The sequence below is a fragment of the Neophocaena asiaeorientalis genome, unplaced genomic scaffold (assembly GCF_003031525.2).
Source record: "Neophocaena asiaeorientalis asiaeorientalis breed wild unplaced genomic scaffold, Neophocaena_asiaeorientalis_V1.1 scaffold362, whole genome shotgun sequence".
Lineage (NCBI taxonomy): Eukaryota > Metazoa > Chordata > Mammalia > Artiodactyla > Phocoenidae > Neophocaena > Neophocaena asiaeorientalis.
In genome coordinates this window covers 3,395,757-3,423,380 of record NW_020175700.1, presented here as the reverse complement: position 1 = coordinate 3,423,380, position 27,624 = coordinate 3,395,757, and the positions used below count along the sequence as shown (strand labels likewise).

Sequence of the window (27,624 nt, the reverse complement as noted above, 5' to 3'; positions counted from 1 at the left end):
CTATTAGAAGCAGTCCATGATCCCTCACAAGTGGCCGTAATGCACTGCCCAGGCCACCAGAAGGGTGAGACTCACACAATAAAGGGCACCTGGTTAGCTGACCAAGCTGCAAAGAAAGCAGCAAAGAAAGGTAATTATTAAGCCATGATAGGGTCACTTCTTCTGCAGATTGACTTGTCAAAATATGAGCCAGTGTATTCAGAAAAGGACAGGAGAGGGCCAAGGAGTGGGGTTTCACTCTTGACCATAACTCACCTGGCTGGAAATGTAATGCACTAGGAACTGTTTTGATTCCTGAGGCCCTCTTGGACACTGTGCTGAAGCACATTCATGACAGTACCCATTATGGGAGAGATGCCACCTGCAATGGATTTAAAATTATATAATGGAAACTCACCTACAAAAGACCATCCAGCGAGTCACTCGGAATTGTATGATTTGTGCTAAAAATAACCCTAAAACTGTTGTCAGACCTCCCCAGATGGGGACCCAGCACAGAGCGACCTGCCTCACAGAGGACTGGCAAATAGACTTTACTCAAATACCTTAAATTGCGGGAAACTTCAGGTACCTGTTGGTGTGTGTGGACACTTTTTCAGGATGGGTGGAAGCATATCCCACCCGGACAGAAAAAGCCTCCCAAGTGGTTAAAGTCCTCCTTAAGGAAATTATTCCCCAGTTTGGACTACCTAACACCCTCCAGAGTGATAATGGACCTGCTTTTGTCTCTAGCATAACCCAATAAGTAGCTAAAACACTGCAAATTAATAGGAAGTTACATTCATCCTGGAGACCACAATCAACAGGAAAATCTGAGAAAATGAATCATACGTTGAAAAGGAGCATTGCTGAAATATGTCAAGAGGCTAATATAACTTGGGATAAGGCATTGCCAGTTACCCTGCTATGGATCAGAGTGGCTTCCAGAAGCAGGGTTAAATTAAGCCCCTATGAAATATTGTATGGTAGGCCATTCTAGGTGTCTGCCCGGGCAGGGGAATCTGTAAATGCTCTGAAAGACATAGCTGTTGCTAATTATGTTAAAGCTTTGGGCACTATACTAACCTCTGTTCATGAGTTTGCTTCCAGCAGGTCTGCCTATCCAACTGAGGTAGCTTTGCATCCTTTCTGACCCAGAGATCGAGTCCTCCTTAAAACCTAGAGAGAACAAGGGCCTGAGCACCAGCTGACTGCAAGGTGGACAGGACCACATGTGGTATTACTCACCATGCATTAATCTGTCAAATTGGCTGGGATAAAACCTTGGATTCATCATACTTGGATTAAAGCTGCACCACCATCATCAGAAGACGACCCAACTCCTGAGAGGCTTGGAGAGCAGTGGGTTTGTGAACCCTTAGAAGACTAAAGGTTGCTCTTCAAAAAGGATGTGTTGAGATTGCAATTTCCTTACAGATGGAGAAGGATGGGTCCATCTACTTGTTTAATCCTGTTCTACTGAACAGCACAGCATCAGGTCCAAATAATTGAGAATTGTACTATTTACTAAAAATTCTAAGAATTATCCCCTGGGGTAGTTTTGACAGGGCGAGAGAGAGTCATGGACATATACACACTAACAAACGTAGTAAGGTGGATAGCTAGGGGGAAGCAGCCGCAAGGCACAGGGATATTAGCTCCGTGCTTTGTGACAGCCTGGAGGGGTGGGATGGGGAGAGTGGGAGGGAGGGAGATGCAAGAGGGAAGACATATGGGAACATATGTATATGTATAGCTGATTCACTTTGTTATAAAGCAGAAACTAACACACCATTGTAAAGCAATTATACCCCAATAAAGATGTTTAAAAAAAAAAAAAAAAAAGAATTATCCCCTGACCAGTGCTGATGAATTCCATTCCACGATCACCCATCACTGCCCCTACACAGCAGGAAGTAGCTAAGAGTGGTCATTGCCCCTTATCCTACAAGATTGTGGAATGGACATTGACAGTGGGGAATTGTAACTGAGAAGAGCTAAATCGGACTCCATGTTGGATCTGTTTCTTTGACTTTAACTTTGCTTTTCGTTGCTTTTGTTATTATAATCATACCCTGCCTTAGGGAAGCCTGCCCCTCTGCCAGAATGTTAAAGTGCCTCTGTTCAGCTCACTGGGAGACAATCTGACCCTGCCCACCTGTGAATGGCTGCAAAAAAGAAGAAATTAACACATCCCCTCACTGAGGCTGGTCCTCCCAGGAGATGTTTCGCAAGGCTGATGGCCCTTTTTACTTTACTTCCCCACTGCCTCTCCCTCTCTGATTCTATAAAAGAAACTGGCATCCAGACCCTGATAAGATGTTTTTTGGGGACCCTAGCCCACCATCTTCTTAGTCTGCCAACTTTCCAAATAAAGTTGTCTTCCTTGCCTCCACAGCTCATCTCCGACTTGTTGGCTTGTCGTGTGGTGAGCAGAGCAAGTTTGGACTTAGTAACAGTATCATTCCAACTTTTTACAACTTGTGTTGCAGGAAGGGGGACCCCTTCCGGGGCCCAAGAGTGGGCTCTTGTCTAACACTCGGAAATGAATTGTCCGAGGAGACATGTGCTGACAAAGCAAAAGACTTTATTGGGAAGGGGTGCCTGGGCGGAGAGCAGCAGGGTAAGGAAACCCAGGAGAACTACTCTGCCATGTGGCTCACAGACTCAGGTTTTATGGTAATGGGGTTAGTTTCTGGGTTGTCTCTTGCCACTTTGCTTGGCCCACAGTCTGACTCAGGGTTCTTCCTGGTGGCGCTCACATCTCAGCCAAGATGGATTCCAGAAAGAAGGATTCTGGGAGATTGGTAGGACATATGGACTGGTGTCTCCTTCCTCCTTTCAGCCCCTCCCATATTCTCCTGGTTTTTGGTGGCAGCACCATGTTCCTTATCAGGACCTCCTGTTGCAAGACAGCTGATGCAAGTGGTTATCACTGTGCCTGGTCAAGGTGGGTGGTTTTGGTCAATGCTTCCCTAACACGTACTATTCAGTTAACTAGTTAACATATCACCACAACTCAGCCTGAGTGAGCCCCTCCCTTTAAGGTGGACCCCTTTGTCCTTTGAATACTACCCCTGAAATCCTTGGATATCCAGCTTGCCTCAAGTCCATTCTATTTAAATACTGTGTGTATGCTTGTGTGTGTGTGTGTTTGTATGTACATGTGTTTGTATGTCTGTGTGTATGTGTGTGAGTGTGTGCAGACATGGAATCAGCTGCCTTCCAAAGAGCCCTGCTTCATTTTGGTGGAGAAGTGCAGTAGGTCCAGATCTAAGAGCTAGAGGCGTATGTGAGAATGGTGATGTATGAAAGGGCTACTATATAAGCCACTTTTAATGACAGAGCTCCAAAATGTTTTTGATGATTTTATATACTAGTTTTGATTTACTTTTTAAATAAGTAACACTCATGATTTAAAAAGCCCATCCTAGCCATCTGACTCACCTCTCAAGGCAACCAAGTGTCCCAACCCTTGGTCTCACAGCTGAAGGCTGTGATATCACATGGATGTTCCCAGTTTCACAGATTATGGTGCTGTTCCCCCATGCCTTACCTTTCTTTTAGGATGAACCTTTTTTGCCCATTTAGACCTCTCCTGCCTGTCCCTTTTCTCGAGAAGCTCTCAGTCTGGGGAAGACAGCAAGGCAGAGTGGACAGCACCGTGGAGCCTGGTGCCAAGGGCGTGATACCCACGTATGAGTTTGCTGGGGGGGGTGGGCATGGGACGTCGGCATCCAGTATCAAGCAGGATGGCCAGGTGAACTTGGGTAACAAACCACAAGGTTCACTTCTTGCTCTTGCTCTGTGTCCATGGCGGGGTGTTGGGGCACTCTGAGTCACCTCTCCAGGACTCAGGTTGATTGAACAATGACCAACTATAGCTGCAGGTCCTGGAGACAGAGTGGGGAGCACCCTGGAGGGTCTCACACAGATAATGCAGTGCTCTCACACCAGGTGATGGGCACTCCTTCCACTCACCCCATGCCCTGTTTGCCAGAACTAGTCACATGGCCTCTCCTGAAGGCTGGGGGTGGAAGATGCAGCCAGATCACAGGCCCAGAAGATTGGGGAGCATTGGTGATTGCCTTGAGGATGACACAGACCATGGATGGCAAAGTGGAAATTTATTTTATTTTATTTGTGTGCCTATTCATTACTCCTATTTCATTTTTTAAAGTATGTGCTCCCAACAGGACTCCTAAACATTCCTATTGCCTTCTTTATTTATTTATTTTTTTTTGCGGTACGTGGGCCTCTCAGTGTTGTGGCCTCTCCTGTTGCGGAGCACAGGCTCCGGACGCGCAGGCTCAGCAGCCATGGCTCACGGGCCCAGCCGCTCCGCGGCATGTTGGATCTTCCCGGAGTGGGGCATGAATCCGTGTCCCCTGCATTGGCAGGCGGACTGCCACCAGGGAAGCCCTCCTATTGCCTTCTTAACATCCATACACCAGCTTTCATCTATTGTGATGTGTGTTACACCTTAACTCAATTCTCAAATAAAGGTGTTAGGAAAAGTCTTCTTGATACTTCAGAAAAAAACAGATTTATTTTTAAAGTTGGGCTGTTTCACAGGAACAGAACCGCTTGTGTTTCCCCTAAGCAGTTCGCAGAGAGGACTTTTGTGTCCCCCTTGGGTGAGGGTCCTGGGTACCCATCCCAGGTAGGGGAGATGGTAATCATGACTCGGGGGCAGGGAGGGAGTCTTGGCCCCAGGTCAGGGGTGGGGCTGGACTGTCACATACTTATCTCTCTTGGTCCCGAACCAAACCTGACGGAGGGTAAGACCTGTCATGGCCATTTCACGGAGTAGAAAACAGAGCCACAGGGGAGGGGTAGCTTGCCTGGGGTAGAAGGTTTAAACTTGCAGGATGCCACAGCCTTAGTTTTGGCGTTTGGACAACTAGGATGAAGCCCCAGACCCACCTCTGTAACTGTGGTTGCTCCAGGGACAAGATCTACAGGCCATACCCAACGCTCACGATGCAGAAGTAAGCTCTCAGGCTTGTCTGGCCACAGAATGTTCCAGTCCCTTGTTGCTCAGGTCTCTCTGCCGAAAGTTGAACAGATGCTTGTTAGGACCAGCTCCAGATCATTACCTGTTAGGTCTCAGGGCTCTGTTTCGGCTAGTGGAAAATGTACCTGAAAGTTTATGAATTGCATTTGTCTCCTAGTAACAGAGAGCTGGAAAATATTTTCTTAAACAAGAAAGTACTTTTCTTGTCTAGGAGGTGACAAGGAGCCTGAAGGGAGGCAGCCAGGGCTGGCTTGGAGGGCTGCCTCTCTATCACTCTCCCAGGCCTTCCCTGCACCCCCAGGGGAGCCCTGCCCTCTTGCTCCAGCAAGGACCAGGGAGGCAGGGGCAGGGTCAAAGAGGCTCCTGATGAGTCAGCCCTTTGATGGACCTTACCCAAGCCCTACTCAGGCATCTCCACACTGCCCCTGGCTGAGCTCAGTCCCAGGCCACGGCTCCCTGTAAGGGAGGCTGGGAGCTGATGCACCAACAAAAGCAGGGTCTGTTACTGAGCGGAAGTGGGTGCAGCGAGCAGTTTCTGTGATTCTCCAAGTGTCGTTATAACTAATACACCCCCTCCATTTCCCTTTGACTGCTCCATTCTGCAAAGGGTGGGAAATAGTGTCAGGTACTAAGGGGTGCAGAGAACTTGAGACCCCAGGCCCTGACATGCTGGAAGATGTGGATCCTTCCAGGGCAGGATTTCCATGTTTCCTGGTTTTCCTGAGCCTTGGGGGAGTTTGCGTGTCACCTCGCATCCCCTTTGGGGCTCACTGAACGCTTTTTGCAGGATGTACTCCCAGCCTCGAAGGCGCTGTGTAGGGAGGTGGGGTCTGGTGTGCTCCCCCCGCCCCCCTGCCACGAGGCAGGGTCCTTGCAGAGACTCTGCAGGTCTGAGCAATCGGTGGCGCTGGAAGGTGGTGGTGGTGCAGCTGGTAACCAGTCATCAGAAAGGCTGCTGCTTCCCAGGTGCAGGGTGGGAAGAGGCTGGGCTGCCCTCCGCTAGGGGAGGAGTCTGACCTGCAACTGGGCTGCATGTGCTCTTGGCAAGAGTGGAATGGGGTCAGAGCCCACTGATCTTGGTCAACTGTCCCCAGCCCATCATGCCTGTCCCTCTGCTCGGCCCTCAGCCCAGAACTCTGCCTGCATCTGCAAGACAGCCAGGGTGAGTTCTGGTTCAGCCATGGCCCCGGGGTCAGAAGGACATGACAGATTGTTGGCCCTGCCCCTGGAACCTGACCCCCTCGATGGGATCAGGTGCCTTCACGGAGGAGAGGGGACATAGGGGGGCTTCCCATTACCTCTTGACACCAAAGCCAAGGTGTGCCCTTCCTGGGTCCAGCCTGGCTTAGCCTTCCTAAGAAGGCTATTTTACAATTCAAACAGTGCCGAGGAAGGTATAAAGTAAAAATAAAGGGCTTACTCCTCAGTTCTCCTCCCCAGGGGCAACAAATGTCTACCTGAGTCCTGGGCATCCTCAAGGGTATTTTCCCTGTGCATGCACATATAGCTGTACAACTTTTTTTTTTTTTTAATGCAAGTAGTAACTCTATACACACTGTACTTCAAGTTGCTTTTTATAAAAACAACTCATTTATTATACCTCAGAGGACACGTCAGACCAGCACCATTAGCACTGCCCCGTCTCTGAAAGGCTGCAGAGTATGGCACTATTGGAGATACAGGCATTATACAACTTCCTTCCTGATAGAGGTTTAGGCTGTCACTTGTTTGGGACCATTATAAGCAATGTTGCAGTGACATCCTTGTTCTATATCTTGGAACATTTTCACAGAAGTTAAGGATCAAATATTTAGTGGGACTGCTAGGGTAAGGTCTTGGGGTATGTATGTTTGAAATTTAGGTAGATACAGCCCAAATGCCCTTGAAGGAGCGGCCCCATTGTAGAGTGCCTCCCCTTTAGTCCATCCTCCACTCAGCAGCCAAAGTGATTTTTAAAGACAGTTAGATCAGGGACTTCCCTGGTGGCGCAGTGGCTAAGAATCTGCCTGCCAGTGCAGGGGACACGGGTTCAATCCATGGTCGGGGAAAATCCCATATACCGTGGAGCAACTAAGCCCGTGTGCCACAACTACTGAGCTTGCGCTCTAGGGCCTGTGAGCCACAACTACTGAAGCCCGCACACCACAACTACTGAAGACTGCATGCCCTAGAGCCTGTGCTCTACGACAAGAGAAGCCACGGCAATGAGAAGCCCGCGGACCGCAACAAAGAGTAAGTAATCCCCGCTTGCTGCAACTAGAGAAAGCTCGCCTGCAGCAACAAAGACCCAGTGCAGCCAAAAAAAAAAAAAATATATATATATATATATATTAATTAATTAAAAAATAAAAATAAAAAAATAGATCATCAAATACCCCTGCTAATACCCCAGTTGCTTCGATGGGTACCCACGCCTCTGATGCTATGCCTTGTCCGCCCTCCCTGCAATCTCCCTTCCCACCAAATGCTCCAGCCACACCCACTTCTCACCTGCCCTCCAGCACAGCAGCTCATCCCACCACAGGGCCTCTGCGGTGCTGGTCCTTCTGCCTGGTGCCCTTAGAGCTCCATGTGGATGCCAACATGAGGGCCATAAATAGCATTTTATTTTTGTCTCCATGACTATCATCTTACTGTTGGGTGAGGTTGAGTGTTATATCCTCTACCTGTTTTCCTCTCACGTTTTCTCTTTTTCATCGATAGGTACAAACTCTTCATTTAAAAGATAAACCAACTATTTGTCTCTCATTTTTGTTACAAATATATTTTTCCTGATTGTCCATCTTTTGAGTTTGTGGTAATTTTTCCGCTTAAGTGTCTAAGTTTTAGGTATTCAAGTTCATGGGCCATTTCCGTATGGTTTCTAAGTTTGTGAAGAAGCCCCCTCAGCTGGCTCTGAGAGGCCACGAGCTGAGCTCCTGCCTCCGCTGACTGCAGCTTCTGCTAGTCCTGGGGCTGGGCGAGTGTGGAAAGGCAGGCTGGGGCCCGATCGTGGGGCCCTGAGTGTCTCAGAGCAGTCTGGCTGCGGGGGATGTGAACCAGAGGTTTGGGGCAGAGGACCCAGTTTGCATTTGAGAAGTTAACTAGGCAGCTATCGGGTGCGGAGATGAGAAGAAAGGGGGAGTGGTGACCTCCAAGAAACTGCTGAGGGGCCAATGGCTGTGACATGGGGAGGCTCAGACCCTTAGCCCCCCTGAGGCCACTAAAAGGAAGTGGGGAGACCACAGTCCATCTCTGCCCACGGAAACTGCTTAGGGGAAGCCTTGCCATGGGCCAAGGAGGGGCTGCCCCTTCCACTGGGGCAGTGAGTGGGCCTGGGTGGGAAGAGTCTGCGCTGTTATTACATGTACTCTACAGACAGAAAGCCATGACTTCACTCTTGAGATGAAAGGAATCACATTTGCTCACATACACAAGCAAAATCTTGTTTGATTTTTATAATTTAATTTTAGAAAAAGGTCAACAGCTTGTACTGGAGGATGATCTCACATTCACACTCCTGTTCGGGGTTAAGCAGCCTCAAATGGTTACTCTTGGTAACGATGTGAACATTTGTGCATAGGTGTGTACATGCAAGTGTGTGCACAATTTATGAAAGTTCTTGCCATCATACCCATACATCCCCTTGTTAACAATTTCACTTTTTTACTCTGCTGTATGTGTTGCGTAGTAAATATATAATTTGATATAAGCCTCATACGATGTGATTTCACAGAGTCCTAACCATTGAGATATGACTTAACTTGTTAAAGTGATAAACAAGATTATTATGTGCAAACAGGGTTTATGCTCCAGCTGCATCCAAATTTATTTCACAAACCTGTAAACACAGGCCCTTTCTCAAGTCCTGATGATTGAGTCTCTCTGCCTTCTGTCGACAGAAGAGGAATGTAAAGGCTGAGTCGGTGCTCTCGGCCCTGTGTTGGCTCTTGGCTTTCCAGCCCTGTCACTTAAAGAAACTCATTCATTCCCCAGATTGGGCAGTGCTCCTCGCTGGGGTCCTTCTAAGGCTTTTCACACAGAGACTTTCCCAAGCGGGGACATCTGATCTCAGCCTGCCCGAGCGGGGCCCCGGGCCCCGGGGACTCAGGAGCTTGAGAAATGTGCTGAGAGCCTGTGAGCCACCTGGGGAAGGGGCAGGGGTCACAGCCCTCCTCCCTCCCTGCCCCGAACTGCTCCCCAACTGAGAACCCCTAGTGTAATTCCACCCCAGACCTGGGGATGAAAGTGGGGAGGCCCATTATGCCAGCAAGGCCCAGCCCCACTTCGTGTGACCCAGCCCAGCCCTGAGAGTGGATGGAAGAGGCAGGGGGACTTTGGCCCAATCAGACCCCACCGTCTTCCCTTGGGCTGTAAAACCAGCATTGGGGGGATGGGGGTATCCAGGGAACTTAGCCCTAGAATAGGAAAACCCTCAACCCCCCCACCTGGGCGGGGTGGGAACTTCTCAGCACTTCTTAGCAGCAAGTGGTTCAGAGGAGAACCCAGTCCGCCTCCTGGGTCTTTAGAGGGCTACAGGCTGCAGGTGGAGAGGTCAGGCTGCTGGCCCATGCTGTCCAGGTCCGAGAAATGCTCATTTCACAGGAATTACCTTCTCTTCCGCATGCAATTCTCCAGCCGGCCCAGCTCCTCATAGGACTGGTAGAAAATGTCAAACTCCCGGGTGCCCCAGCCCCTCCAGACAGCCAGGCACCACTCCAGCTTTTCGTTCTCAAAGCCGCACACAACTGTGTCCTTTGCCACTACGGCAGCATCCACAAGCACCCTGCAGAGAGAGAGGGTCTGAGAAAACCCACAGGGGTCCCCACTTGGTCGGGGCTGTGACCCTCACCCTGCACCTTTTCGGAGGACACAGCCTGGTTAAGGGGGCATCTGTGCACCCCAGCCTGGCACCACCAATGTGCTGGGACACACTGCTTCTCTCTCTGTGATCCAGCCTGTGGGCAGTCTTTCTAAAGTCTAAAAAGGGGCCTAGGGCATAATTTCAGGTTCACCTCAGAGCAGGTATCCTCCCTAATGCACCTCAGACCCCAAAGAGCCCAGAAAAAATGGTCAGCCCTCTGTGTCCACAGGTTTGGCATCCTCAGATACGGAGGGCTGACTGTACTGTGCCATCTTACATACAAGGACTTGAGCATCCTCGGATTTTTGTATCTGCAGAGGTCCTGGAAACAACCCCCTGCAGATGCTGAGGGAGGACAGAATTATCAATTCTACCTAATAATTCTTGCTCATCAATGGTCCATGACAGATTTTAAGCTTTAACTCAATTTCCTTGCCACCCAGCCCAGGCATGATTCTTCTCCCTTTCTAAGTTTCCACAACTTAAGAAATACAGGGCAATATATTAGGCAAAAAACCTGTACCAACAAGTCCTAACTATGTACATTTTTTTTGAGCCTGTGGATTGTTTTGCATGATCCGGGCATACACTGCAAGTTTCCTTCTGGGCCTCTGCGGGGCTGTGTGTCCCACCTCCGAGCACACACTGCCGTGTGCCCTGCCTGGCACTGAGGCCAGCATGTAAACTGGAACGTGCAGGGGCCTCCACTTCCTCAGGCCTTGCATGTCTCAGGCACTTGGTAGCTATTTGCCAAGGGAATAAACGTCTCAGGTGCATCTCAAAAAGCTGGCCTCCCTTTTGCTGGCTGCCTGGGCTGCTTTCTCCCTACAGTGAGTGTGCCTGGCTCTTGGTAAACCTGTCTTTGGGGGGCAAATAGGAAAAACAACACCAGGAGAAAATTCAGGGGAACTAATGGTGGGCACTCTGAGGTCAACAGACCCGGGCTCTACAGACCTGCCTGCTTCCCTGGAAGCCTGACCTGCGATCTGGGAACTACTGCTGCCCACAAACTCAGCTGGTGCTCAGCAGCAAACCCAGCTCTTGTCTCCAGTATCACTTGCAGGGCAAGGGTCACTGGCCCGGGTGCCACAGACATTTCCTCTGTCATCATCCTACTCTGGGGAAAACAGGCTGAATGCGATTTCTCCATAAGGGAGATTAAGCACGTGGGACTCAGCAAAGTGAGGGGTGTGGACATTGCCAGCTGCCTGACGACTCCAACACTGGCTGGCACCAGCCTCCCATCTCTATAGTCAGGCAGATTGTGTCTGGACAGGCTGTCCTGCCCAGCATGACCCTCACAATGGAGTCTGGCCTGCCTCCTGGTGGGACCCCCAGCAGATGGGTACAGCTGAGCCTGGGAATGGGCATGGCGAGGGTAGGCATGGCAAAGGTTGGTGTGGTCTGGCTGTGCAGCTCCACCTGGTGCTGTATGGGAGGAGAGGCACCTCAGGAAGGGCTCTCTTGTTTGGCAGGAGGGACGGGGAATCAACTGGATCCCCATTTCAACTGCAGCTGAGCTTGGAGGCATACCCCAGGCAGGGCAGTTGGTCCACAGGTGCTCTGGGCACCCCAAAAACAGGCAGCCATGACCAGTGGGTGATGGCTGGTTCAGCTGGTATTTGCTGATCCCCTAGAAGCTGCCTGTTTGTCCTCCGTCTATGGCCACAGTGGTGGACACCGTGTTTATTGGTGGAGGACAGAAGGGCGGCGGCCATCATGCAGGAGGGGGCAGTGAGACCTCGATTCCCTATGCCACACCCTGGGTTCTCTAGGAGCTGCCCTCAGTCTTACCCGTGCGGAGTCAACTCTCGGGCTTTCAAGACAGCAATGACTCGGCCCCGCTGGGTTCCTGCATCCTTCTCCAAGCCAATGACGATAACATCTCCACCACGCCTAAGAAACCAAAACCCAGAAGGGGAACCGTTTGTCTAGGGCTGTGCTCTCCAGGGGAAACAGAGCTGGTGTGCAGAAAGGCACGGGAACAAACGCAGCTTCTGCAAATGGATTGAGTTACCGAGAGGGCCCCGGAGCAGGGCGAGGAGGCCTTTCCCAGTAGGAAACCTGACCGTGGCTCTCCTTTGTGGTGCCCTGAGTTCTCTGGAGGGCTGATGGGCTTTCGTGCAGCCCTTCTTAGATTTGCTAAAGAGATTCCCTCCAGTTCCAGAAGAGAGGGAATAGCTCCTGATGGATCTTGACAGTACCTTAAGGTTCCCCTCACTCTGCCCCCAAAGCAAGAGCAGTGGGCGGTGCAGGATGGTACTCCCTGTTGGGAAACCTACCTGGGGACCCAGATGACATCTTTCACGGCAAGGATCTTCACAGCCTGCAGGTGCTGGCTGAACGCCTCGCCATCCACGGGGCTCAGGTCATGCTCAGACCTGTCAGAGCCCGTGGTGGGCTCGAGCAGCCTGCTGGTGTCCTCGCAGTCAGTGGAGAAAGGCAAGCTGGAAGAGCTTGCGGGGGAGCAGGATAGGCTTGCAAGGGACGTGGGCACCTGGAGGGGTGGAGACGAGGAGTAGGAGGACATAGAGCAGTAGTCAGTCAGCGAGTCCTGGTGGGTCAGGATCTGCGTGCCCAGCTCCTCACTGTACATGATGCTCATGTCTGCAATGCAGTCCTTGGGCTCCTTCGGGCTGGCTGTGGAGCAGTCCAGGGGCTCCAGGCCCATTGGGTGCACGGGAAACACGTCCCTGAGGGGGCTGGGGTCCCCGCAGAAGTATCGGGCGCACAGCTGGTAGGTGGCGGAGTGGTACATCACCAAGCAGTTGGCCCTGTCGTCCAGGCACCAGACGACCTCCTCCCCATGGCACTCAGAGCCGCACACGACTGACGTGACCACCGAAGGGGCTGAGTAGGGCTCCAGCCGCCTGCTGATCTCCAGGGCCACGCAGTCGATGACCAGCAGGCCCGGCCCGTTGCTATACCAGACCTCGGATCCACTGTTGACCACCTCCATGGCCTTCACGGGGTAGGGGTTCTGCCTCGCGTCTTCGTCTGGGATGCTGAACTTGGACCTGTTGGCTGTGTGTGAGCACAGGTAGGAGCAGCTATGGTCTGGGGCGCCGTGCACCATGGGAAACACCGCCACAAGCCCATCAGCCAGGCCTGCCAGCACCAGGTAGGAATTCTGCGGGGAGAAGACAGGGATGCTTGATGCCCTTGCGTCTCGCGCACCCGGGACAGAAACAGTCGGTGCAAGACTCATCTCTGCACGTACTCTAGGTGGGCATGCGCTTTCTACCAGCACTTCCTGGAGACGCCAGCTCCTAAAAAGGCAGCGGCTGCCAGCAGGAGCTTCTGGGTGCGCTCCCAAAGGAGGTGCAGCTCAGGCCCAGAAAAGCCACACCCATCCCCCCTCCTGTGAGCAGGAGGAAAAAGGTCCATGGCACCCGAGCAAGGGGCACATGTTGCCTGGACCACACAGCTTGCCTTTTGTCAGGCTGTGTTTTTTTTTTTTTTTTTTTTTTTTTTGCGGTACGCGGGCCTCTCCCGTTGCGGACGCGCAGGCTCAGCGGCTATGGCTCACGGGCCCAGCCACTCTGCGGCATGTGGGATCTTCCCGGACCGGGGCGCAAACCCACGTCCCCTGCATCGGCAGGTGGACTCTCAACCACTGCGCCACCAGGGAAGCCCAACCTGGGCTTCTTGCAATGCCAGCAGGAGGGAGCTGCCTTCTCCTTCAGGTCACCAGGGCCTCCTTCTGAGGCAGGATGTGGCGCCCTCCTTCCCCTGAAATCTGCTCCTTAAGGTGACAGCAGTTGTGGACACCCTATGGGTCTGCTCTTGGCCTCCTGCCTGCTGCCCCACAAGCCGGGTGCTCCGTAAGAGCAGGCCTGGGTCTGCGTGCCCACCACTGCCCCTGGCACTGGCCTGCACAGGGAAGGGCTGAGTCCCAGTCACCTCTGTGACTCCCCCCAGTTTTATGCTCAAGTCACAACACATGCTGCTGAACTAATTCTTGAAGAAATCACTTCCAAATTCAACCCTCTTGTGGAGGCACTTTTTGGCCACTATGCCACATTCCCCGCTTACCACATCTACTCTGAAATGCCTGTGGTTTAGGCAATGATGGGGTCTTGGGGTGTCTCCTGCCCCCGCAATGAAGCATGTGCTCTTCTACAACCACCAGAGGTCATCAGGCAGAGGCCAAAGTTGCAGAGACTGTGCTGAATGCTGGGCCCAGCCCAGGCCTCCTCGGAGCATCTGTGCGGAGCTGGGAATGGAGAGCAGCTTAGCAGCCTAGACGCCTGGGTGGGGTTGGGGGGTGGCCAGGAAGAGTTCAGGAGAACAAAGCCAGAACTGGGAGACAGCAGAGACGTGGGCCTTGTGCCAGGGAGGGTGAGCAGCAGAAAGCCCCCTTGTTGGGAGCTGGGAAGTTGGGCTATCCAAGGTGATGAGTGAACCAGCCTCTAGCTTACTGAAATCCACCTTCAGGATTCAAAGAAAGAAAACAGCCAAAGCAAATAGGAGCAAGGTCTCTATCAGTCCCGGCTCTGGGCCCCAGCCAGGCGGTGAGTCCCACATCGCAGATGGGTGTGGATGTGTGCGTGCAAGAATGCAGGGGTCTGTCACCCGTGGCCACAGGGCAGCATGGCCTCTGAGGGGCAGACTGGCAGGGAGGCTCTGCACAGAGCCAGCTTTATTCCAGCCGGTCGAGCGGGTGGTGGTGCCCTGGCTTGGGGCTCTGGCCAGCCATGGCTTTAAATAACACTTTGTGTTGAGTTCTGTGCTTCAGTGCAACCAGGTCCCGAGCTCCCCAGTTGCCCGTGGGGCCACAGTCAAAAATGACTCTAAGGTTGATTTCAGTTTCTATTTTTTTTAAATAAATAAATTTATTTATTTATTTTTGGCTGTGTTGGGTCTTCGTTGCTGCGTGCGGGCTTTCTCTAGTTGTGGCGAGCGGGGGCTACTCTTTGTTGTGGTGTGCGGGCTTCTCATTGCAGTGGCTTCTCTTGTTGCGGAGCATGGGCTCTAGGTGCGGGGGCTTCAGTAGTTGCGGCACACAGGCTCGGTAGTTGTGGCACACAGGCTCAGTAGTTGTGGCATACGGGCTTAGTTGCTCCGTGTGCGGCATGTGGGATCTTCCTGGCCCAGGGATCGAACCTCTGTCCCCTGCATTGGCAGGTGGATTCTAAACCACTGAGCCACCAGGGAAGTCCCTGATCTCAGTTTCTTAAGAAATGAAACTGTAGAGGGGTGGAGAGGAGAGTGCATATATGTCACGATTGTCAGGAAGTAGTAATAATGCTCAAATTTACTCAGTGTGCTGGCCCAGAGATTTGGGTATGTTATGCCCAGAGATCCTCCTCTCAATCTCTTTTACACCCATTTTGCAGGTGGGAGAACTGGAATCAGATGATAATAGCCAACATGTTTTAACGAAGCCTCACCAATAATGACCCTTCGAGCAGGGAGCTGCACAAACAGGGGCCTCAGGGCCCACAAAGGGGTTCTGGAGGCCAGAGAAGCCTTGGGGACGCCACTGAGGAGCTGGGGCGAGGGTAGGGGCAGCTTCTTGGGGGGGTGGTTATGGCGCTTGATCTTCAGAAATGAAGAGGAAGAGGTGTTGAGCGGCAGGGTCAATTCTGGAGGGAAGGGCCTGCTCAGAGTGCGGTGCTGGGTGGGGAGGGGTGTGAGGGGGCAGCGGGGGGTTCGCCCTGGCCGGCCCTGTGGGCTGGGTCTGATCCTGAGGATCAGCAGCCCTGCCGGGGCCCAGGGCTGGGGAGGGCACCACTCGCAGACTCATTTGAGAAAGGCAGGGGCTAGAAGTTGAGGTGTTGAGTCTTCAGGGCCATGCTGGACAAAGAGGGACTGAGTTCTGGGACTGAGGCTGAGCACTCCAGAGGAGGCAGAGCTGAAGGGGGAGGGGAGCTGGCTGTCTGACAGGGGTGGCGGCCTGCCAGGGCCCGGTGACCAAGTGGCTGTGGGAGGTGCTGGGCCAGGCTCCTGAGGTCCCTGCTCTCAGAAGGGGAAGGGCACACATGCCAACTGCTCCTTGACACCAGTTGCACCAGAAAAGCATCTCAACTGAACTGGGGCTGTGGCATATGCATGCAGAATGCAAGCCTTCCCCTCAGCCCACTAATGATGGCCCCGATCTCCTGTCTCTCTAAGGCTGACTGTGACCTAGGCTTGGTGATCCAGAAGAGCATGGCTCTGCTCCCTCCCCACCAGCCCAATGGAATGGGGAAGGGAGAATCAGAGACCTAGGCACCACCTCCCCCTTACCTCACCTTTTTTATAACAGGCACCGCCAAGAAGCAGGTGACGATGGCTGGGGTGTCCAAAGCCCGTTGGGGCGTGTTCAAGGGACACATGCCCTTGAGGCTGTAGATGTAGATCTTCTGGTCCTGCGGAGGAGACAGTCAACATGAGAGCTGGGGGACTTCCCTGGCGGTCCAGTGGTTAAGACTTTGCCTTCCAACGCAGGGGGTATGGATTCGATCCCTGGTCAGGGAGCTAAGATCCCACATGCCTCACGGCCAAAAAACCAAAACATAAAACAGAAGCAATATTGTAACAAATTCAATAAAGACTTAATAAACCAAAGAAAACCAAACAAAAAAAACATGAGAGCTGGGCTGCAACAGGCCTGCCGGTTCCTAGGGTGCACTCGGTCTCAGAAGGCCCTTTACGCCTTGGAAAGTAACTTATTGAGGCTTTCTGGTTGGTTGTTTTCATATTTCTGTTCTTTGTAAAAACTTGGAAAACTACAGAATATACTGAAGAAAAACAAAATCGCCCATACTCCAATACCCAGAGAAAGCCACTTTTGGGATTTGGGGCCCAGACTTTCAGTTTTCCGTGGGTATTGGTGTGTGTGCGTGTTCCCAACAGTGGGACCACACTTCTATGCTGTTTCCACACTTTTCTTCTCCCAGGATGATCAGTGCCGGCAGAGGCCCTGTCCTACCTGGTCTGTGAGGGTATGATGCATGTCTATCGCTCAGAATTTGGCTCATCTGTTGTCAGATGTTTATTCTGTTCAAGTCTTTACTACTATGAATTATACTGGAATGAGCATTCTTATATACCTATCTAGTCTGAGTGTGTGTGCGTGTGTGTGTCTTGGTTTTTTCCTTAGAACAAACTCTTAAAGCTAAAATTGCAGAGGCTTACATGGTACAAATATTTTTGAGATTTCTGATGCATATTTGAACCATACTTGCCATCTGTAAAGCCTGCACCAGTTCATACACCCCCACCCAGTAGCTTCAGAGCATTTGTTTTGGGGCACTCCTCTCTGGAGTTCTCAGAAGACAGTTCCTTGCACCTTCTGCTGACCTTTTTACATGAAGGCACGAGGCCTCAGAGCTGAGTGGATTTGCTGTGTAGACAGGCAATGTTATAAGAAACCCAGTCACTTCGCCAACCTGCTGGGGTTCTCTTCTTGCCGGGATTTTGCACTTGACACTTAGCTGAATCCCAGAGATGCTGCTTGTTCACAGGGCTGCTGGCATTGCTCTGGGGTCTCACAGTTGTGGGCTGGGGTTATATCTGAAATTCAAATGTACCTGGGTGTCCTGCATATTTAGTTGCTAAATGAGACCCCCCCAGGGGCTGGTGTCGCCCACCTCGATGAGAGCCCTGCAGGGGGGTGGTTACCTCAGTGGCCGTCCACAGAGAGTTCTGGACCTTGAGCTGGCAGCTCAGCTTCATGCCCGCACAGCTCACGCGCTGCACTTCCAGGAGGCCCTTCTCCGCGTTCACCACCGTGTAGTTCCTACAATCAGCAACAACTGTGCAGTCAGCTCAGGCCTCCCTCTCCCTGGCCTGGCCTGTAGCAGCTTTGGAGGAGGACATCAGCTGTGGGCCTTGTCCACCCCTTCCAGCCCAGGGTCCAATTTCGCATGTTTTAAGAGACTCAAGGACTGTTCATGTCTGGGGAAGAGCCTGGTTCTGTCTGCCTGGTAATACTTGAACATTTGGGCAGAGAAAAGCCATTCCCAAGCAGAAGAAAGACCCTCCTCTTTCTGTGACCTTTGAGGGCTCAAAAAGTTGCCCACAGCGTGAAGGGACACCAGGGGGCTGTACCTGCACGAAGGCCGCTCCCTGCCCTCCCACTGGCCATGTCTCCCCCCTGCGCCCCCGCCACACACACACAGCAGAGTACCTCAGGTCAACCAGAGACAGATGGGGGAACTTCAGAGTAGACTGGGGGTCTCAAAACGGGCCCCCAACATAAGTGCTCTGAGAACTAACAAACTGTTGTTTATGAGAGTGGCCCTTCACTCACCCGCCTCCCCAATGTTCCCCAGCATCGCCATCTCCCCACCGTCCTTGATAGGTATCCAGCATGCTCACTGCCTGGAGGGAAGACTGCAGCTGGGGCAGGGGTCGATTATTCACCCAGGCCACACAGATCTTTTCCCCAGTCCAAGGGAATAAGTCAAGTGAGTGGATAGCAGTTCTCAATGTAACATTTTTCTGCCATCAAAGTTTGGAAACCCTTGCCACTGTTGACTGATAACGTGTATTCACAAATGATGAGAGATGAGTGAAAAGTCAGCAGATGAAAACTTTCTCCAAAGTTATATTCCCCCCTTTTTCTCCAGTCTTTTTTCTATGCATTGAAAAAATAAAACTAGGATATTATAAATAACTTTACATTTAACTTGGAAAAAATTAAAAATATAGAGAAACTTAAAGGATAACACACACCTATTCCATCCAACAAGAATTTTGTTATGTGTATCCTGTTTTCTGCACGTCCCCGCTTTCTTCTCACCCACTTCCCTTCCTTAATTCAGGATGGTCTCGGTCTCATTTCCCTCTCCACTCACTTCCCAGGCTCACTGCCCTTTGTGCTTCTGGCCATAATTTCTTCCCCTCACCCTCCAGTGAGCTTGTCCCTTCTTTAGGCTGGGGGGTGAGCTTTTAAAATCCTCCCAAGTCACAGAGAGAGGCTTCCCCTTCCCTCTGGAGATAAGCTTTTACAGCTCTAAGCAGTATTGTCTCCAATATCCTGGGTGAGTCTGTAAGACTGAGAAGGTGAAGAAAGTATTGCTGGGCGGTGGGGTGGAGCAGGGCCCATGCCAGAAGCAGCACTGAGCACCCCAACATCCCTGCAACCTTGGGAAAGGTTCCTAGACCGGCAATCACTGGGTCAAAGGGTATAAGTATCTCGAAGCCATTTAAGACATACTGACAAATTGGTTTTCAGACAGATGTGCAAATTTAGATGTTCACCAGTAAGGTATGACCCACCCTCAGTAGCATCCATTATTATCTTTGAAAAAAAAGTTTGCCAACATGATGAGCAAGAAAAAAAAGTTATCTTGCAGATTGAATTTATATTTCTTTGATTACCAGTAAGTTCAATTGTTAAAAAATATGTTCATTGTTCTCTGTGTACCTTTTTTCAAAGGATACTTATGTTCCTTGCCTATTTACTATTGGATTTTAGTATTTTTTTCCACTGATTTATAAAAATCCCTGAAGTAAAAATTAATAATTTAAAATTTTCTCTATTTGTTTAAAAGATTTTACAGAGTCTGTTGAGGAAATAAATATTGACGGGAAAATTGGGTTTATTTTTATATACACTGGTGAGCATTTCAATTTATTTTATGTGTACATTTATACTCTTTAATAGTAAGAGGGCTTTATTTTCATGATAGGCAATATGCCTATATTTCCTGGTCTTCTGAGATTGTGACATTCCACCAAAAGCATTGTGACATCGGGATGCTGTGCCCATAAAGGAGTTTGAAAACCATGTGCTGTCATTCAAACCAAAGGGCCCAGGCCCCACCTATCAATCTCTCCCTCATTTCTTCTTTTTCACAGTGTGCATATCACAGAGCATGTGCCCATCACCCAGCTTCAGTAATTATCACCGTATGGCCATGTCAGTTCATCTCTGCCCCCATCCATTTTTTTTCTCTCCCCAGATTCTTATGAAGCAAATCCCCCAAATTATCTTTTATCTATAATGTTTCTGCATTTATCTCTAAAAGATGATTAGAAAAAAAAGATGATTAGAAACCTAAACACAATGCATGACCCCACCTAAGAGAAAATAATTCCTTAATATGAATATCCAGTATTCAAACTTCCCCAACTCTCTCATTATTGTTTTCAGTTTGCTTGAATCAGCAGTGAAAGAAAGCTCACATTTCCACTGATTTTTATGTCTCAGTCTTTTGATAGGTTTTCCTTCCCTCTTTCTCTTTCTCCCCTAGCAGGTCATGTGATGAAGACACTGGGAGGTGTCCTGTGGAGTTCCTGCATCCCAGGGTTTCATCTACCTCATTCCCCTGTCCCCGATCTGGAGTCTTGATTAGATTACATCTGAATTTTTAGGCAAGAATACTTCCTCATTGGGGTTGTGTATTTCTATTGAGAGGCACACAATGTCTGGTTCTCGCTCCTTTTGTGATCATTAATGACAACTGCCTACATCCATTATTTCAATAGAGATTACAAAATGCTGACACTCTAATTCTAGCATTTCTTCTTCATTTATTAGCTTCATTTACTCTAAAAAGAAAAACTTCCTCCTATCATCTCTTTTGCTAGCTTCTGTGGGGCACAGTTCACATAGGAAAGGCAGAATAAAACCTTGATTCTTTCTGTATAGACTAGCTTTCAAAATAATAGGTTTGTTCCCTAGGAGCCTCCAATGATGATCAATGAGGAGTTTTATAAGTTAAAAAAATTTTAAATTATTATTTTTTATTAAGTAGCATTAGAAACTAATGAATTTAAACAATTTGATGTGTCTCAATTCATTGCAGATATTTATTCTTACTGATCCTTGGTTGCCCTATCTTTGGCCAGTGGGAACCTATTCAGATTGGCTCCTGAGTCCCTTTGATCCACCCTCACAAGTCTCTGATGGCATCCTTGTTTCCAGTGTGTCAGATGTTTCAGGTCCACTTCCTGCCCCAAATCTGGAGTCAGCCACTTCTCCAATAAGCCTTGGTTCCCCTTGGCACTAAGAGACCACCATCTGCATCCTAGGGGTGCTCACTAGTATTTGGTTGGTCATTGTTTCTAGGCCCTTTCAATGGGCAGAGCTATGAAATATAAGTTCATTTTTCTTAAAGCTAAAATACTCACAAATCCATCCAATTTAAATTCAGAACTACAGGATTTTCATTTAACCTATCTTTTATATTTTGCATGCTGAGTATCACAATTTGCAATGCATGGCACCAACATAATTACTCATTAACTTTACCCTACAATTATAAGCAATGCCTTAAAATAGCAACACTACCACCGACATTATAATTACTGACTGTGTGTATATGTATATACACACCTACATATATATGTATTTTTTACATATATGTGGACATATATGTATACACTTTTTACATATTTTTTTATTTTTATTTTTTAGGACATTTTTGTTTTTCTTAGAGCACGTCTTATGTCAGAACACTCAGTCCCAGTGACATAAAACCTGATGAAAACCTTACCAATAGTGACCTAGGGAAATGGCAAAGTCCCTTCCATTTATCTCATTGCATCTTAAGCTTTGCTTTACCTAAGCCTTATCAGATTTGAGCACCTGCAAATGTTGCACTAGGCTTCCTAGAAGACTATTCGTGCCGTGAAATGCTCTCTTGCTTCTGAAGATGTCACTCTAGGTAGGTGGGAGAGGCCACACCTCTGGCCAGGACTGAAGGGTCTCACATAGGATGGTGCTTTTCTGCTAAGTCTCTGATGCTATCTTTCCAAGTCCCTGGCCTCTCTGTCATTCTCCTCGAATACGCAAAGCCCTTCCCCAATGTCCCTGTCCTTCCTGCCACATCACTAAGAAAAAGAGATGCACCTGGAAGGTGGGGGGGGGCATGAATTCTTATTTAAGGGCATCCCTCTTGCTTGTTCCTGGGACCCCTTCCCTTCTCTCTACTCAGCAACTCCGCTCCAGTACCTTCCTCTCTTCCTGACCCCCAGCGTCATTTACTTCCTCTACCATCAAGCTGCAAATAACTCCCATCTTAAAACAAAACCCTCCTTTGACCCCCGCCCCCCATGTCCCTGGCAGACATCACATGTTCTCTGCTTCTCTTATCCACAAACTCACATGTGCATGTCTATGGACTGTTTTCTCTCTCAAGCAGACTCCATCAGGCTTTCAACCCACTGTCCACTAAACATCTCTCACCACGGTCATCAATGACTGCTCCCCAAGTCCACGGTCACCCCCCCCGCATTCTGATACCAGCAGGGCACGGTAGGCCTCAGACGTTACCTGGACTCCTCTTTCCCATCCCAGAACACCACCATGTACTCCTGGCCCTGGGACGAGAAGAAGGCCGTCTGCTTCCCGCAGGGCAGCTGGTACATGAAGGTTGCAAAGGTTGGGTCCTTCATCTGGCTCACCACTGCCAGGGCCAGTGGTCGCTGAGGGAGAGAGGCCAGCAGGGTCATAAGCAAGGGTCACTTACAACCAGATGGATGCCCGTTCTTTCCTTGAAACTAAGGGTCTTGAACCAGGAAGAAAGAAGTGGAATCTGCTTATTCAGCACCCAATCAAAACAAGAGGCCCAAACAACTTCAGATACCAGAAACAAACCCTTCCAGGGTCTGGGTCACCGTTATCCATGGCAACTTAAAGTCAGGTGGTCAGGTTAGCCTAAACTCTGATATTCCAACCCCCATGCCCAGGGGACACAAAATCTGGAAAATATTTTTTCTCAGACCTCATTTACTCTCCATACATTAAACTAGCATCATCTAATTTGATAAATAAGTTTTAACCTTGAAACCATTGGTCTCTTCCCAAAACAACTAGCTTCAAAATGATAATAAGGCTCCTGCTTCTCATGAGCAAACTTTCTTCCCATACTTTAAAAAGAGATACGTACATTCTCTCTGCTCTTGGATGGGGGCTGTATCACTATAAAGGTTTGCTTTATTCGCATGATGATGTAACACAAAAGTTGGGGAGGAAAAGAAACTTCATTTTTCCTGAGAGTGACACCCACTCAAAGAAAATGAACTGGATGTATTAGAAGCAATACATATCTCTTTGTAGAAGAGATGAGCAGAAAAGCGTTGCCCAATTTGTTCTAGACCCTCAGTGAAGGGTGGGCAAGCAGCCATACATGTGCACTCTGGAGACCCATAGCCTCCACCAGCTGGCAGGAGCTGCCAGGCCCCCAGGCCCTGTGCCCCCAGGTACCTTCTCAGGCTTTGTGTCCCAGCACTCCATCATAAGCGCCTGGAGTCGATGGAACTGCACTTCCTCCAGCTGCCCCAGAACCGGGCGGATGCCCTTGGACAGCTTCTTGGCAATCTGAAGCTGGTGCTGGCCCAGCGCAGGCCGCTGTCCTGACAGCAACTCATAGAGCACCATCCCATAGGAAAACATGTCTACCTAGGCAGAGAGGCAAGCCAAGTCAGACCCCCTTCCTGGGCCCAGCAGATCTTGCAAGCTGGCCCTGAGAGAGAGAGGGAGGGGGGAGACACGTTAGATAAGGAAAACGTGGGCCCTGTCCAAAGGAAGACAATCATCAATTTCACCAATCCATCCACCTCTCTCTACCTGTCCAAGCATCCCACCAACCATCTGACCAACCATCATTCTGTCCCTTTATCCATCTATCTTCCAGTTCTTCCTTTTTTTCCTTCCTTCCTCCCTCCCTTCTTTCTATCCATCCATCTATCCAGCCAGCCACCCACCTGATCACCTGTCCTTCTGGACATTTATCTATGCATCTTCGTTTGTACCCATATATGCATCCATCTGACTGTCCTTCTGTTCATTTACCCATCCATCCCCCCATACTTCCTTCCTTCCATCCACTCATCCATCCATCCATCCATCCATCCATCCACTAAACACATAATGAGGACTTGCTGTCAGGCACTGGTTAAGGGCTCGAAGGATGCCATGGTCCTTTCCCTTAAGTATAAAAACAAGGCAGGAAAATGCAAACTCTTGGTTTAACATGCTTGGTAGTAGGAGTACATGCAAATCATAAAGAGGGGAAAGTCTCCCAGATCACAACATCTTGATTCCTCTAAATGTCATGAAAATGTGCCTAAAGGAGAGAGTTACACAGGTCTCCATGAGGGTCAAGAAATAACTTTTTAGCAGGAGAATGGCTAAGGTAGACCTGAGAGTTTTCAATGTGAAGGTTCTGTTATAAATTTAGTTACGAGGTGCCTTGTCACCTGTTACTAAGAAGCTTATTTTTGTCACTCTGGTTTGTCTTTCCTATCTTGGATAATAGCTACAGATGCCAATTTAACCCACATATGCTTGGGTCATTCTTGAAGCAATTAGTCAATGACCCATCTACAAATCACCAAATAATGAGAAATTACAGACCAGGGGAGTTTCACTGCTGGCTGATTAATTAACCAGGGCTGGCACAAGATGCAAGGCGAGCACTGTAAGATGTTTTTAAGTTGTCTGTGTGCCTGCATCTACCAAACAGCCCTCAGGGAAGAAGGCAAGCATTTAGCCTTCGTCTCAGCCAAGGTTGGCCATGGGAGGCCATGCTTAACCTGCCAGAATTCACTCTCTTCTCTTGGCTTTGGTGATGCTGCCTTTTGATTTGACCAGGAGCCTCCTTATCTGTCTGTTCCTCACAAGCCACTGTGAGGCTGGTCCTCTGTCTCCATTTTGCACATTTAAATGGCAGAGTTGGGACACAAATCCAGACCCATCTCTGTCTTGGACTTTTTGTCCACTGTGCACAGCCTTCACTATGTTCCTGAACTGAGGTTTGAGTATTCTGAGGCTAGGTCACTGCTCTGAAGCTAAGGAGAAGTCACCCGTGACATTACTAGGTAGAAACAGGCCTCTGTGCCCTTCTGGTTCAAGCCAGTGCCTGTGGTGGAGCACGGGAGAGGGAGAAATGTGTGCTTGGGGGCATGTGGAGCCCAGAAGCTGCAGGTGCCTCCAGGACTATGCAGTCCTGGGCCAGGGGACAGCAGTGGGCCAGGGCCTGTACCTTCTCATCGTACACGATGCGAGGCCTGATCTCTGGGGCCTGGTAGCCAGGAGTGCCCTCCACGCCAAGGGCGCCCTCGTGAAATGACTGCCGGGATATGCCGTAGTCTGACAGCTTGATGTTGATGTGCTCCTTGACGTCCAGAGACCAGACCAGGATGTTGTCTGATTTCAGGTCACAGAAGATGATGTTTTTCTTGTGCAGGTAGGCCAGGCCGGAGGCTATCTGGTAGGCTATTTTTTGGGTGAGCATGTGTCCCAGGGGCATAAAGGAAGAATCTTTGCAAAGAAAAAATTATCAAACTATCATCATAACAACTCTTTTCTTACCTCTGTCTCCCCAAATACTTTATATTCTACTGACGCGTTCTCATTGCTCTCCAGGCTGGATGCCAGAAGAGACAGAGAACAACCTTCTTAAGATTATTTAGGTTAGAAATGCTTGTTGTTACTGCTTCATGGCATCTCGTGAATTGCATCTCTGCAATTGTTGGTGTTTTTACTAAAAAGAGCAAGGATTCAAAATTCCTAGAGTTCATCTCAGGCCAAGATTGCTATAATGTCAAGGGGTGAGTTGCAGGTATAAGAACTCCATTAAAAAAAATCTCTTCCACGGGGGGAGGAATAATTGATTTTAACTGCATTTCTTCTTGCTGAGTTAAAAGACATCTACCTCTTTCCCTCTGTCAGCTGTTTGGAATTTAGTTACCCATTTCTCAGGGCAAATATTTAAAACTTTTGTTAAAAAATAATATAGGATAAAACTGACCCCAGGGTCTCAGAGTTTTAACAATCGTGGACAGATGTGGTGAGATATGGGCAAAGGAGAGATTTATGTGGCTACTGGGCTCACCAGGCTGCTGCTGACCGGGCTCCCTGGGCTGCCTCTTTTGATGCGCTCACTGCCCTCCAAGTGGGGCTATTATCATCTCCTCCTCCTTTTATGGTTGAGTAAATTAAGCAACTTCCTGGATTATGGCAGACAGCTTGGACTTGGAACATGGCTCTGTCTGACTCCAATCTGTGAGCTCCTGCAGCCTTGCCAACACCACTGCCCAGCACTTAGGCCTGGAGAAGCCCTTTTATCACCCACTGGGAGTGGCACATGAGTCACAGGTGGGTGTGCCCGGCCACAGATGGCTCCCCAGGACCTGAGCTGCCCACCATGGGCTCTCTGGCCTCCCACGGGCTGGACTGGGCCGGGGCGGGCCCCAGGCAGTGCTCTGTGGAAGATTCTGGGCATGGTGGGTACCTTTGGCATTCTCGGACAGCACGGTGTTGAGGCTGCCAAGCGGGGCGAGCTCCAGGGCGAAGCAGAGCGGGTGGACACTGATGCCGATGAGGGACACGATGCAGGGGTGCTGCAGGGCGTGCAGCATGCTGGCCTCCTGCCGGAACTCCGAGAAGTTCCTCATGGCGTCTGTGGACCGAAGGTGCCTCAGCATGGTGTCTGCAGGGAGAGAACAGCTGTTACCACTGCCTGGGGAGCCTGTGTAGGACGACTCTGCGTGGGGGCCCTGTCACACTCAGAGCTGCCTCACAGGGACTCGAGGGGCTGGGCAGGGCCAGGATTTACATTTTAAGTCACTCAACATAACTGGGGTTGCAATATCGTCACCCAACTTTGGCACCAAATGTAGGCATTCCTGAGGCATCCGGGCTGGTATCAAGCCCCCTCCCCAGGTCTACACTTGTCCTGTCACACTCGGCATTCCTATCCCCTTGGTGCACATACTCCCACCCTTGTCACCCACTCTCTTAGCCCTCACCCCACCCCGCTGCTGGCTGCCTGAGGGTCTCAACTGGATCTTATTCCAAACCTGCATACCTGAGTGTAACCCAGAGTTCAGGCAACATGTCTGGCATGTAACCAAGTTCCACTGCTCATCTGCAGGGATGCTAGGGGCTTGGTCGCTGCTGCTTACCTTACTCCCTGCCAGGAGCCAGGACGATGAAGGGCAGAAAGAACTACTGCCCTCCTGTCAGCCAGAGAGAAAACCATGGGGCAGCCATGGGCCTGTGACACTTCATCTCAGCCCAGAGGAGAAAGGTCTATGGGCAGTGGTGGGCTGTCCTTGAAGTGCATCCCACATGTAAGGCATTTGCCTGAGTCCCCCTGAGGGGCCTTTCCCACCAAATGGTCACCCACCAGGCTGTTGCCAGCCCTGAGGTCACCGAGCAGTGTCCACCAGGTCCTGCTTGTCTTCTTGTGTCCTGATCTGTCCCTCTCTTATGTTCAGATTTTAAAATCAGGGATCATTGGACATGGAAGTTTAAACAGCCTGAAGAAAATCTTGGCAGTTAAAATGTATCAACTGTGCCAGATCTATGTGTGTGCCAGACAAACTTGTTTTTTGTGTAAAAGTCTTAGTTTTCACATTGGGTCTTTAGACCATTAAGAATGTTTCTGACTATGGTCGAAGGCTGACCCAAGTCTGCCCCAGTTTAGCGAATAGTCAGCCTTTCCCACTGACTCCTGACGTTACCTCTGCCACGTGCCAGCCTCGCCTCCCATACACATGCAGGCTCTCTCCGTTCCCTTGACAGGCCCAGCTGTGCCCCAGGAAAACACTGCCTTAATGCCTGGAGACTTATAAGTCAGTCGTTTGCTGGGCAAGCCTCTCTCCTTTGTCTTCTGTTGTGGGATTTTCTTGGCTGTTCTTGGGTTTTTGTCACTTCACATGCATTTTATTTTCATTATTTAAAAAATTTTTATGTATTTATTTGGCTACACTGCGCGGCATGAGGGATCTTAGTTTCCTAAACAGGGATCGAACCCATGCACCCTGCAGTGGAAGCACGGAGTCTTAACCACTGGACCACCAGGGAAGTCCCCATATGCATTTTAGAATCAGTCAGATT

The 27,624-nt window shown here is 49.9% G+C and overlaps 1 protein-coding gene across 3 annotated transcripts in view; it reads right to left on the bottom strand.

Annotated features, from left to right (window-relative positions):
• Positions 1-4,464: 4,464 nt before the first annotated feature.
• Positions 4,465-27,624, bottom strand: part of LRRK1 (leucine rich repeat kinase 1) — a 120,318-nt gene continuing 97,158 nt past the window's right edge. The window contains exons 26-36 of one of the 3 annotated variants that reach the window (XR_003001378.1): positions 26,015-26,212; positions 24,764-25,041; positions 22,984-23,178; positions 22,051-22,202; positions 17,448-17,565; positions 16,076-16,192; positions 12,122-12,969; positions 11,634-11,735; positions 9,588-9,761; positions 4,906-5,029; positions 4,465-4,823 (exon numbers count right to left, since the gene is read on the bottom strand). Coding sequence is in view for 2 of the 3 variants with exons in the window: in XM_024732055.1 (XP_024587823.1) it covers positions 5,020-5,029; positions 9,588-9,761; positions 11,634-11,735; positions 12,122-12,969; positions 16,076-16,192; positions 17,448-17,565; positions 22,051-22,202; positions 22,984-23,178; positions 24,764-25,041; positions 26,015-26,212 (2,192 nt within the window). In the remaining variant the exon portion in view is untranslated. Of the gene's footprint in view, positions 5,030-7,473; positions 9,762-11,633; positions 11,736-12,121; positions 12,970-16,075; positions 16,193-17,447; positions 17,566-22,050; positions 22,203-22,983; positions 23,179-24,763; positions 25,042-26,014; positions 26,213-27,624 lie in introns of those variants that run through there. The other 2 variants (XM_024732055.1, XM_024732056.1) reach the window with 2 other exon arrangements.